General features: G+C 37.1%; 1 protein-coding gene across 1 annotated transcript; it reads left to right on the plus strand.

The window, feature by feature from the left end:
- Positions 1-2,816: 2,816 nt before the first annotated feature.
- LOC6054479 (glutamate receptor ionotropic, kainate 3) lies at positions 2,817-11,010 on the plus strand. The gene is made up of 4 exons (XM_038266474.1): positions 2,817-2,940; positions 7,976-8,125; positions 8,182-9,077; positions 9,135-11,010. The coding sequence occupies exons 1-4, from the start codon at positions 2,817-2,819 to the stop codon at positions 10,713-10,715; spliced, it is 2,751 nt and encodes a 916-aa protein (XP_038122402.1). The 3' UTR covers positions 10,716-11,010.
- Positions 11,011-12,429: the final 1,419 nt, after the last annotated feature.

Genomic DNA, 12,429 nt, shown 5'->3' on the forward strand with positions numbered 1-12,429 from the left:
TGCGAACTATCGTTGGATAGGTTTTTTTTATCAAACCTTGCCGATTAGCCAGAAATTTTGAAGGTCTGCGAACCTTATCAAAAGAAATGAGTAATAAAGTTGATTTGTTAAACATGTTAAGGGGGAATGTTGTTTATTTTACTGAATGTATTGACTTTATGAATGTGAGGAAGGCACCAACCTCCTAAAGGTGGATTAAGTAACGATTTTTCTGTGTATCCGAAGTTTCTAGGAAACCTTGGCATAATCGAAACTTCGAATATACCCACGAAATTATATTTTGAAATGAACTCACAGAAAGTAAACAAGAAAACATTATTTTGTCATAGTATTACAGTCATCCCACATATTCGGAACACCCACAAATTCGGAACACTTTTATGATAATTTGTCAATAGCATGCCAAAAGTAGCTTTTCTGTCAACCTTACTATTTTTAGAAACTTCATTTGGACATTATCTTGCTATTTCACTAGTAAAAGTAGTACTTTTTGAACAAAAAACTTCATTCTAAGACTATTTTGCCCAGAGCAGCAAAACACTGCCTCCAAATGGCCTGTTTCATAATTGTGGGATGTTATTGTGCCTCCCACTATTGTGGAACACCTGAATTTAACTGATATTTTCACAAACAAAGTTATCAAACCATGTATAAATCATGACTAAGCTTGAGTTTCATTGGTTTCAGTGTGTGAAGTCATTATTTGGTAATAAATATGTACTCCTGGAGCGATTCAAAGTTTGTTTACATTCGTAAGAAAAAAGTGTTCCGAATTTGTGGATTTCAAGGGTCAAAGTAATTCTTCAAAAACTTCATAAAAAAGTTAAAATTTGCAGTTGTTCGATACAGCATTCGAAAGATAGCAAGAAATGCTTTCAAATGAAGGTATAAGCGAATCATTAAGTTCAATGATCGATTTGCTATGATTTTTTGAACATTGGCCGATCTGGAAACCGTTCCGAATATGTGGGATGACTGTAACAAATAAAAAAACAAAATTTCATGTTTCAAGCATGCTTTTAGAAATTTCTAAACAAACCATAAAGTTGCAAAATATCAATGAAATCGTGTTTTGCCTTTCTTACAAAAGAAAGGTTTAAGGTTTGCTTTTGAAAAAAACGCTTTTCTCAGAAATCTTAAAAAATTCGTGCACGGCAAGGAATCGTTCGAAAAAAAAACCTATTACTAAATTGAACGTATAGATGCGCATCTTCGATTGAATTTTGGCCCGAAGTCCGGAACTCAAAGTCTGATTTTTGAGAGCTCTTTTTCTGAAATACTTGAGCGATGTCTGTATCCGCTCTTAAAAATTTGTGTCTTCCATAATTGGAAAACCTCTCGTAAAACTCACAATTTTTATATTTCAGATTTGTAGCCGTGGGGTCGGAGACAAACATTTTATTTTTCGATTCACAATTTTCGACCAGTAAATGTGGTCAAAGCCATTTTTAGAGGTATTTTTTTGGACTATTTTACAGATAACACTATCAAATTAAAAGAATTCAGTTTAAAAAAAACCATTCGAAAACATACGCCATAAACTGCTTGGGTCCAAAATTTGAAGCTTTTCCAAAATGTATTTCCAGAGATATAGCCATTTTAGTGTTTTTCGTCTTATTTTTACCCTATTTTCCCCATTAAATTTTTGGTTTTATACAGAATCATATACTGAACATCAAATTAGAATTCCCGATTTTTATTACTAATGGAGACGCCTGGTGCTTAATAAAAAATTGAAAAAAATGATTAAAAAATACTTTTTTTGAAAGTTTATGCTAATCAAAGGCAATAGAAATGTTAAACATTTTGAAACACGACATATAATAAGGCTTATTAACAAATTATTAGAATTCACTTGAGCCACCATGCGCCTCCTCCCATGGTATCTTGTATGGGAAAACATTTTTTTTTCTGAAAAACGCAATTTTCACCGATAGAATATTGTGAATCAAACATATTCATTATCAGGAAGGTGAACCCCAACTTTCTACGTATAAATCTTCCATGGGTTTTTTCGATTTATAATATTTTGCTTCCTCCATACCGTGACGTGTCCAAAAATAAAAAAGGCAAAAATGTTCAAATATTAAAAAGTAGGGATCAATATATTTTTATATGTTTTGGATGACCCTGGCACTTTGGGTCACCTAAAGCATGTTGAAATTTAATGATTTTTATAAACATTGCAAAACAATCCTATACCAAATTGTTTTTGTCGTCACAAATCATAAGGCCTTCGTTCATTACCCTTATCAACCTGGCTCCTAACTCACTTATTGTCTAGCTATTATCTTAAACTAAATTTTTACATAGACATTTAAAAACGAAAAAAAAAGGCTCAGAACTGATAAACTTTATAGAATTTCATTATCATCACAAAAAAATCGATAATGATTCCTGCTATCAAAAATAGTCCAACCGATTATGGGAACTGTTTTTTCTTAGCCGTGTTCTAACCGTTAATCCAACCAACCAATCAGTGCTACCCACGTTAGAGTTTCGTTAAAATTTCATCACTTTCGGACAGTCAAAATTGCGCGCGCTTGACGTAGTAATTACGCGATTATAATTCTGACGTGATTTGCTAGAAACGCGCCCACGAGCATCAAAGAAAATGGCTCCATTTCCCCGTTCCACCTGAAAAATGCATATCAATAACCAATAATTTGGTCGCCAAACGTTAATTTAATTTGTATCAGCGTGGACTTGGAAACTTGGAATTTAAATGAAAGAAACACAGCGTGGCCCCGGCACAGTATCGATTGTGGTTTCGAAGAGGTTAAACTTGGTGCCGCAAACTGGGTTCGGAACTCAACATGAGTGTCCTGTGGACCATATTTGTGGTGCAATCCATTTTGCTGGCCCTAAACTCGAATTTGGGCAGTGCCGAGAACGCAACGGCCATTTTTGACGAGGATGGAAATTTGGTGGTCGGACTAGGTCAGTTACGAGAAAAATAATTGTAATTCAAAGTTAGGACAGGTCGTAAGTGTTACATAATTCTGGTGGCGTCCATCTTGGATCTCAAAAAATATTTTTTGCAATTCCGTCGTGAAACTACTTACTTTTCCTGTCATTCTTGAACGACGAAATAGCCTACTTTTCTGTACCAAAAATAACAGAATCGAATAGCAACACTTTTCAAAATAAATGCTGAAAAAAAGTTCTACTTTTCAGCACTCAAATGGGTGCTGAAAAGTTGAACTTTTCAGCACTTGTTTCGAAAAGTAACAGTTTTCAACATTTTTTTTATTTAAACGATTTATTTATTTACATGAAAATTTGACATAAAATTTCACTCAGTGTGTGTTTTTTTGGAATTGTTGTATGGAACTCGTTGAATATTAGAAAAGGTGAAAAATAGTAGTTTATGCAACTAGTTGCAAAAAGAGGATTTTTTCAGCACTCTTCGTATTTATCCAACTCGGTGAACCTCGTTGGATAAATGTACGTCTCGTGCTGAAAAAATCCTCTTTTTGCAACTTGTTGCATAAACTACTATTTTTCACCTTTTCTAATATCAGTCAAGACCCGAAGAAAAAAATTTCCCTGTACAACCCGAAGCCTGCAAAATGCGTTACAGTAAATTTTCGCAGGCTTGGGAAATATGCAAAATAGCACCAAACTTCAATGTTTTATAGTGTTTTGGAATCGTCAGAATGTCTACTTTAAGGAAAAAATATGCAAATTAGTGGATTTTTGGGCGGGGCTCGGGGGGGAGGGGGTGAACGAAAAAATATCCGAGCAAAATGCGTTACAGTAAATTTGTAAAATTTATATCTTATGCAAAACATGACCAAAACTCAAACTTTTATAGTGCTTTGGAAAGGTCTTCACCTGAACTTTATGTTAAAAATATAAAAAGACTACGTTTTCCAAAAAGTTTTACTAAAAAAGTTATGTAAACATTTATTGTTCTACATACTAACATCAGTAAGAGAATAAAAACATGACTTTTCATTAGAAACATAATCATGCGACATATCTAACTTCTCAAAATTTCATGAATAGTCAATCTGCAACAAAATTGAACCTGTTCACCCAACCGGTTCAATAGTTGTACCGGTTGAACATTTCTGGCTCACAATGTATCATGCGACATGTCTAACTCATTCAAATTGCCTGAAAAGTCATTCTGTAACAAAATTGAACCGATTCAGCTGAACCGGTTCATCCAACCGGTTCGATAGTTGTACCGGTTGAACATTTCTGGCACAAAATGTAGCATGCGACATATCTAACTCTTTCAAATTGCCTGAAAAGTCATTCTGTAGGTTCATCCAACCGGTTCAATAATTGCACCGGTTGAAAATATCTTGCAAAAAAGTATCATGCGACATATCAAACTGTTTGAATTGCCTGAATAGTAATTCAGTATCAAAACTGAACCGAGTCACTAAACTAAACGGGTTTAATTGTTGTAGAATAAACATTTCCAAAATGCCTGAACAATAATTTTAATAAAAAAGACTGCTGAATTCTTAAAATTCTAAAAATTCTAAAAATTCTTGAAATTCTTAAAATTTTTAAAATTCTAAAATTTCTTAAAATTCTTAAAATTCTTAAATTTTTTTAAATTCTTTAAATTCTTTAAATGACGGGTTTTGACGTTGGATAAATATACGTCTCGTGCTGAAAAAATCCTCTTTATGCAACTTGTTGCATAAACTACTATTTTTCACCTTTTCTAATATTCATATCTATAGTGAAGATATTTAAACAATTTAATTTCATGTTTTCATGTCCTTTATATGAATTTTTTTACTTCAACATTGTTTTTGCTCCTTAATTTTTTGAAAAAAAAAAAATAACAATTTAATTTCAAGTTTTTTCAATAAACATTTCTATTTTTGAATGTTTGCTCTCTTATCTTTAGAAAAAAAATAATTTAAGCAATTTAATTTCATGCAGTTTCAATTCGATTCGATTAGTGAAAATAGTTTTGGGATTTTGATTTTACTAAAAAAATACACTTCAAGGCTGAAACTGCTTATAAATGACATGAATTCAGAACTTGATTCAAACAACAGTTTTAATTCTCATGGAAATCAAAACTATTGAACCCTGAATTCATTAAGAATAAGCCTACATATTGTTTTAAGCTAATAGGATCCTAAAGCCCTATGTAAATTTTTACAACGATAAAAAACACGATTAAAAACCATTTCTGATCACTTTTTTTTCTTTTTACGCAAAAAAAATAAATTGACAAGAGAACATTTTTTTCGATGGATCAACTATAGTCCCCTTGGAACGAACTGTTAAGTAGGAACATTACTGTCAAGATGGATCGCGAAGTATTTTTTTTTAAATTGATTAAATAATCCATTGTAAATCATTTACGGTTGTACAAATGGTCATTGTACTCAGAAAAATAAGCTTTATCGTTGTGAACAATTATATCACAAATTTAAGCTTCATTTTAGGACTCGATTCATCGATATTATATTTTTTGTCACAATCATAGAATCATTAACCAAGTGCAAAAAAAAAAAATATTCACACATTTTTTAAACTATAAATCACCTTCCTTTCAATAATGTCTCAAGAAATCAAGTTTGTTTTTAAGTTGGGCCTTAATTTAAAAAAAAATCATGTTTTTATTTGTCTTCTAAAATTAGTGCTATCCTTCCATGATTCCTAATCCTTCTAATATTTTTTTAAGGAAGAATTTCTCGTTTTTTTTTGCACCCATACTGCTCATGTTCGCATAAATGTCTCATATGCAAAAACAGCAAGCTGATATTAACTTATTTGAAATTTGTAATATTTTTTTTCCTCCTGATTTCCAGAAAAAAACCAAACTGCATGTACACGAAAAAAAGTGAGGTTAAATTTTGTCCGGCCAGCAAAATTAAATCGTGCGCTATAGTGTGCGTACGCGAAACGTCGTAAAGCTCTATACACTCAAACCCCGATGGTTTGACACCAACTGTTTTTGACAACAGGGGTCACCTTTTAGTTTGACACCCCGGATACACGATACACGGAGTTCACACACATTAACAAACGTTTGTTTTGATAGTGTGCGTAAGCGCCGTGTAAAAAGTGACAGTTCGTCACTTTTTAGTTTTACTTTGACCAACCAATGGGATACAAACTAAAAAAGTGTCAAACGAAAAAGTGAGTGTAGGGGAGCTGGGGGTAAGACGGCCAGGCGGGGTAAGACGGCCACCCCACTGTTTTACTAAGTATACTAATGAATATTACTAAAATGTTAAGCAATACTGTTCCTCATGCTAAATAATGCATATGGAGTCACCTTTGCCAAAAATATTGTTTGAAATAGTATAAAAATAGCTCAAAATAAACAAATAATTTTTGAACTTGAAACTGGATGTAATTTTCATGAATTACAACTTAGGCATTTTTGTTAGATAACAATATGTTTTCCTGTCTTCAAATATTTTTTCATGTTAAATTGAAGTTTTCCCTAGATTATGTCCCTCGAAAAGTTTAGAAAATGCAATGAGCTATTTACAAAAATTGTTTAAAAAAATAATTTATTTGGGGGCAAGACGGCCACCTCCTCCGGGGGTAAGACGGCCACCCGTAATTTGTAGATTTTAATTGATATAGGTTATATTTTTGACGGTTTTTATTATGACATATTTGTAGATAAGGAAAAGCATTTTCAATAAAACTATCCATTTTTAATCAAAATGCTGTTAACTACCGTTTCGACAACATTCTTTACTGTGATATAGCAAAACTCATTGAATAGTATGAAATCCTATCAAACTTTTCATAAAAATCGCTAATTTAATATTGTTTACATAATTTTGATTTACTTATTCTAAACAAAATACACAAACTAATTATTTTGCATCAAATTGTGTTTGTTTTGTAGTAAAAATTCACAGTTTTTCATAAAATGTGGTCGCAATAATATGAAATTCACTGAGCCAAAATATGAAAATTTTTAAACAGCATTTTTCTTCACATTTGAAACCTGATTTTTCAACCAAAATAGTTATGATGTTCAGAGAAGTCTGTTCAACCAACCTTGTAGGAATTTGGGTGGATTTAGCAAAGTTATTAAGTTAATTTATAGCACTGGCCGTCTTACCCCACATGGGTGGCCGTCTTACCCGCGTATTTCATATATATACGATTTCAATTATTTTTTTAAAATTCCTGAAAAGTATTAAAAATTGGTTTTTAGACTAACTAATTTATGTCATTTCTATAATGGACTAGTAGTAGAACAATATGTACGTAATTTGAGATCAAAATAATCTGTTGTGTAAATTTTATTAGACTTCTCCCTTAGGGTGGCCGTCTTACCCCCATCTCCCCTAACTCAAAAATGATGAAATTTCATATGGGACATTTATGTAATTAGGGGCAGCACAGTACACAGTAAAAAAAAGATGAATTTTGAAATTTTTAAAATTTGATTGTTTAATATTATTACTTTCATGAGTGAAATTCAACAGAAACTAATGAAAATTTCATCAGTTTCTGATGTAAAATATTTTTTTCGTTTCAATAAAAAACAATTGGCATTCATAAGCTAAACGACATGCGACACCTAGTGTTGAGTTGCAGAACAGAGCGAAGTATGTCGTTTGAAATTTTTGCCCTTTGAGGTTTTGTATGCAAATTCTGTTTTGTTAAATTCCAGCGTTCATAACAACTTTTAAGCAAAAAATCGAGCTGATTCTTTGTTAACTTTTAATGCTCTATCATTTGAAACAATTTTTTTTTTCAAAATTATTTTTATTTCAAAATCTTTTTTATTGCGTTAATTAAAAGAGGACAACAAGTTTACACTCATACTACTTGAATTTTTTTTCAAAGGTTGTTCTAAGAGCTGTAAATTCAATTTTAAGTTTGCATTCCTTTATAACCGAACAGCGAAAATTTGAATCGTCATTCTTCGATGCTTTGCGCCATCTTCCGGAATTATGGAGCTTTTGATCGCGAATAACAAAATTAAATCTCCTTCTAACATAAATTTAAAATTTTCAAGTGATCGTTCACGAGCGCGAGCAGCAGAACGTTCCGGCGCTGGCTTCCCGTGCCATTCGATCCTTCCTTGCCCAGACCAAGGGCGTATCGGTGTTCGATTACTACATCGCGTACAACCGGGACCACGTGATCTTCAACGACAATATGGAGCGTGAGTTGGTCCATTCGTTTGCAATGGTTTCACACTAATTCACTTGGTTCTTGCAGTCTGCAGCGCAGTGCAGAAGGGAGCGACCTTCCTGCTCGACTTCACCTGGACGGACACGAACCGGATCATGTCCGCGGCGGACAACTTCAACATTCCGTACATCCACGCGGACGCCTCGCCGCAGACGTTCCTCAAGGTGATGGAGACGTATCTGCGGGCACGCGGTGCCAACGACGTGGTGTACATCTTCGACAGTCCGGAGAACGCCGATATGGCGATCTACTTTCTGATCACCGAGTCCCAGCTGCGTACGATCATCTTTGATCGGTTGAGCGACAACGCGATCGAGAGGATCAAGTCGGTGCGGCCTTACCCGTCATTTTTTGCGATTATTGCAAATACGTCGCAGATGGGTGTCCTGTTCAGGCGGGCACTTCAGGGTGGGCTGGTCTCCAAACCGGACAAGTGGAACTTGATCTTCATGGACGTGGAGACTGAGAGCTTTGAACATCACGAGACTTTTCCAGCGATGAGCCGTCTGCTGGTGGAGAAAAGCACTTGTTGCATGTTGCTAAATATGGAGGATGGTTGCACTTGTCCGGTGGAGTTCAAACCCTGGGAAGCCCATTTGGAGAATGTGGTACAGAAGGTTCTTCAGCAAGCGCTCCACGATCAGCTACCGCTGGTCGCGCAAGAGGATTGCAGCGTGGTTGGCAGTTCGGCGACGGCGGACATTTCCGGCTTGCTTAGGGATCTTCGCGTGGATGAACGGTTCTGGATGCCGGATGGGAGCAGAATGTTGCGCTACAATTTGAACGTTTCGATTTGGAGCTCAACCGAAGAGGATGAAGCTGAGGCGATCCGGGTTGGGTCGATCGCCAAGGGGGTTGTGGTGCCAAGCGAGGGAAACCGGATTAAGGCTACGAAGAGGTATTTTCGCGTTGGAACTACGGAGGTAAGGTAATTAGCAAGTTAGTCAGCGACTGAACTCAATCTTATTTCAAACTTTCAGTCGATCCCTTGGGCGTACCGTCAGCGTGACCCGCAAACCGGCGAGATCATCCTGGACGAGGCCGGTCAACCCATCTGGGAGGGATATTGCATCGACTTTCTGCGGCAGCTGTCCAAGGTGATGAGCTTCGACTACGATCTGGTGTGGCCAAAGAAGGGCACGTTTGGGATGCGCGACAAGGCCGGCAACTGGGACGGACTGATCGGTGATCTGGTCGTGGGTGAGATCGACTTTGCAATGGCTTCGATGAAGATGACCGCCGAACGGGAAGAGGTTGTGGACTTTGTGGCGCCGTACTTTGAACAGACCGGGATTCTGATCGTGATGCGAAACCCCGTTCGGGAGACTTCGCTGTTCAAGTTCATGACCGTGCTACGGTTGGAGGTCTGGTTGAGCATCCTGCTGGCAATCGTTGCCACGGCCGTTATGCTGTGGCTGCTGGACAAGTTCTCGCCGTACAGTGCCAAGAACAACAAGCAGGCCTATCCGTACGAATGTCGAGACTTTACGCTGAAGGAGAGCTTCTGGTTCGCGTTGACCTCGTTCACACCCCAAGGCGGTGGCGAAGCTCCGAAAGCCTTGTCCGGCCGGACTCTAGTAGCTGCCTACTGGCTCTTTGTCGTTCTCATGTTGGCCACCTTCACCGCCAACCTGGCCGCCTTCCTCACCGTAGAACGTATGCAAACCCCCGTCCAATCCCTCGAACAACTCTCGCGCCAAAACCGTATCAAGTACACGGTCGTCAAGAACTCCGACACCCACGACTACTTCAAGAACATGAAGAACGCCGAAGACGTCCTGTACCAGATGTGGCGCAACCTGACGCTCTCCAGCGGAAACGACCAGGCCCAGTACCGCGTCTGGGACTACCCGATCAAAGAGCAGTACATCAACATCCTGTCCGCGATCGAATCCGCCAAGCCGGTAGATTCGGCCGAGGCCGGTTTCAAGCGCGTCAACGAACGCCTCGAGGCGGACTTTGCCTTCGTGCACGACTCGGCCGAGATCAAGTACGAAATCTCGCGAAACTGCAACCTGACCGAGGTCGGCGAAGTGTTTGCCGAGCAACCGTACGCGATCGCCGTCCAGCAGGGCAGCCACCTGCAAGACGAGCTCAGCTTCTACATCCTAGAGCTGCAAAAGGAGCGCTACTTCGAATCGCTAACGGCCAAGTTCTGGAACAACTCGATGCGCGGCGTCTGTCCCAACACGGACGACAGCGAGGGAATCACGCTGGAGAGTTTGGGAGGCGTTTTCATCGCTACCCTCGTGGGGCTTGCCCTTGCGATGGTCACCCTAGCCGGGGAGGTTCTGTACTACCGCCGGAAGGACCGGCAGACCAAGCTGGTGCAGGTTGAACCGGCCGCGGCGGAAACGCCCAACAACAAGAGCAAGAAGGAAAAGCAACAGTCGTTGAACTTTAAGAACATGCTGAACTTGGATCCGAAGAATAACCTGAACAAAGTGGTGGACAAGAATATTCCCAAGGAAATAACCATCGGGAGCAAGTTTGTGCCGGCATCGGAGAAGCAGCAGAAAATTAGCTACATTTCCGTGTTTCCGAGAAATCCCATACATTGAGACGAGTCGTTTGAAGTTGATTGAGTTGAGAAGGGTGATAAGAGAACAAAGTGATGTCCAGACTCGATTATCTTCGTCATAAGCGAATCATGGACAATTTTGTTCCTTTTTTTATTTCACATTTTTTCACATCAAATTCTAGTTCTGTTACCCCACTTGAGTAAATTTCAAGTGGTTGATTAAATATTACATACCCATATGTATTTTTTTTTTAATTTTTCATCGCCACCATCTCGGATCTAAAATGTCTAAATTACTTCAGAGCTCTTTTGGGATGTATTTTGGGGAAATTTAATAAAGTTACAAGCCTAACCCAACAAACTTTGTTCTGCTTTTTTTGTTTATTGACGTTTTTTGCCTTTTTGCTCATTCAGCCTCCTGTGATCAAAATATAATTTTACGTAACTTTTTCCAAACAATTTGCCGTTGCTCCGGATTCGGTTCCAAAGTGGCCAAAGTGTCAATTAGTTTGCGTATAAACCTTCCTTGGACTTATACGAACCCAACGCAACAAAGAGCTACTCGATCCGACGCTCCTTATTGAACTGATTCGCGTTCGAACAAAATCATCGAATTAAAAAAAAATGATTGAAGAAGATGTTTTTTTATTATTTTATTTAATGGATTTATGTTAAGATATGTGATTCGATTATCGGAAGTATTTTTATTCCGTAGGATTTCAGATAATCGAGTCTGGACTGCATTCAAATCAAATAAATTAATAAATTTTAGCACAATGCGTTCAAGAAAATCGCTGAATTGAAGAAATATATTTAAACGGAAAACAAAAGCACCCATCAAAATAAAAAAAATCCACTGAAAATTTATCATGCATTTTTTTTTCAAACTCCTGAATAACTCTATTTTCGAGCATATTTTCTCAAAGAATTTATAAAAATATTCGAGTGTTATAATATTAAGGTGCAAATGAGTAAACAATAGAAACCTTCCTTCAGAATATCGTTACTGGAAAGAAACTTCTTTTGTCTTTCTTACACAAAAAAAACCACTAGAAATGATGTGTTGGCGTCCAAGAGTATAGCCATGTAACTTGTTTTTCCAATACAGGGGTATGATAAGGGTATGATAAGGGTATTTCATCAGATGGACTCTTCGAATCATGCCAAGTGTTTAAAAAAAATATTTTAAACCAGCATTTCAAAATGTTAGGGGTAACTTGATCCCCCTTACAACATTTAGAAGAAATCTTAAGCAAAATGTTTCTTATTCATCCAAACTTTTATTTTTTTATAAGTTACAGCAATTTCACATAAAACCTGTACGTTTGTTTCAAAATTTAACAAGTTTAGTATGTAAAATGGCAGTGCGTGGCCGAATGGTTACGCTGTCCGCTTTGTAACTATTTTTTTAATTTTTGTGAAAATTCATGTCAAAATTTAAGAAAACTTGAAAAATTGGCTCTAAACACAAATTTAGGTAAGTTCGGAAATTATGTTCTTGTTGGCCAGAAAACCAGAAAAAATCGACAATCCTCCTTAACTGATTTTCAAGGTCTCGAAGGAAGCCGATGACTTTATTCTTCTAGCTAAAATGGTTATTTTAATAAAAACAAAAACAATTGTCCGGGGTGTAGGGGTAACAAATGAGTTAAAAAAACTATTTCAGCACACTTTTTTGGGGCGGGCATGGAAAACAGGCTATTTTACCATATCAGAAAGACAGGCAAAGTAAATTGTTTTAAAACAGAGTTCTA

The sequence above is a fragment of the Culex quinquefasciatus genome, chromosome 1, assembly GCF_015732765.1.
Source record: "Culex quinquefasciatus strain JHB chromosome 1, VPISU_Cqui_1.0_pri_paternal, whole genome shotgun sequence".
Classification (NCBI taxonomy): Eukaryota; Metazoa; Arthropoda; class Insecta; order Diptera; family Culicidae; genus Culex; species Culex quinquefasciatus.

Bases quoted from the DNA above. Each gene is read 5' to 3' on its own strand.
- LOC6054479 (XM_038266474.1), top strand. From the start codon at position 2,817: ATGAGTGTCCTGTGGACCATATTTGTGGTGCAATCCATTTTGCTGGCC. The intron at 8,126-8,181 runs GTGAGTTGGTCC...TGGTTCTTGCAG, and splicing joins CTTCAACGACAATATGGAGC to TCTGCAGCGCAGTGCAGAAG. The intron at 9,078-9,134 runs GTAAGGTAATTA...TCAAACTTTCAG, and splicing joins TTCGCGTTGGAACTACGGAG to TCGATCCCTTGGGCGTACCG.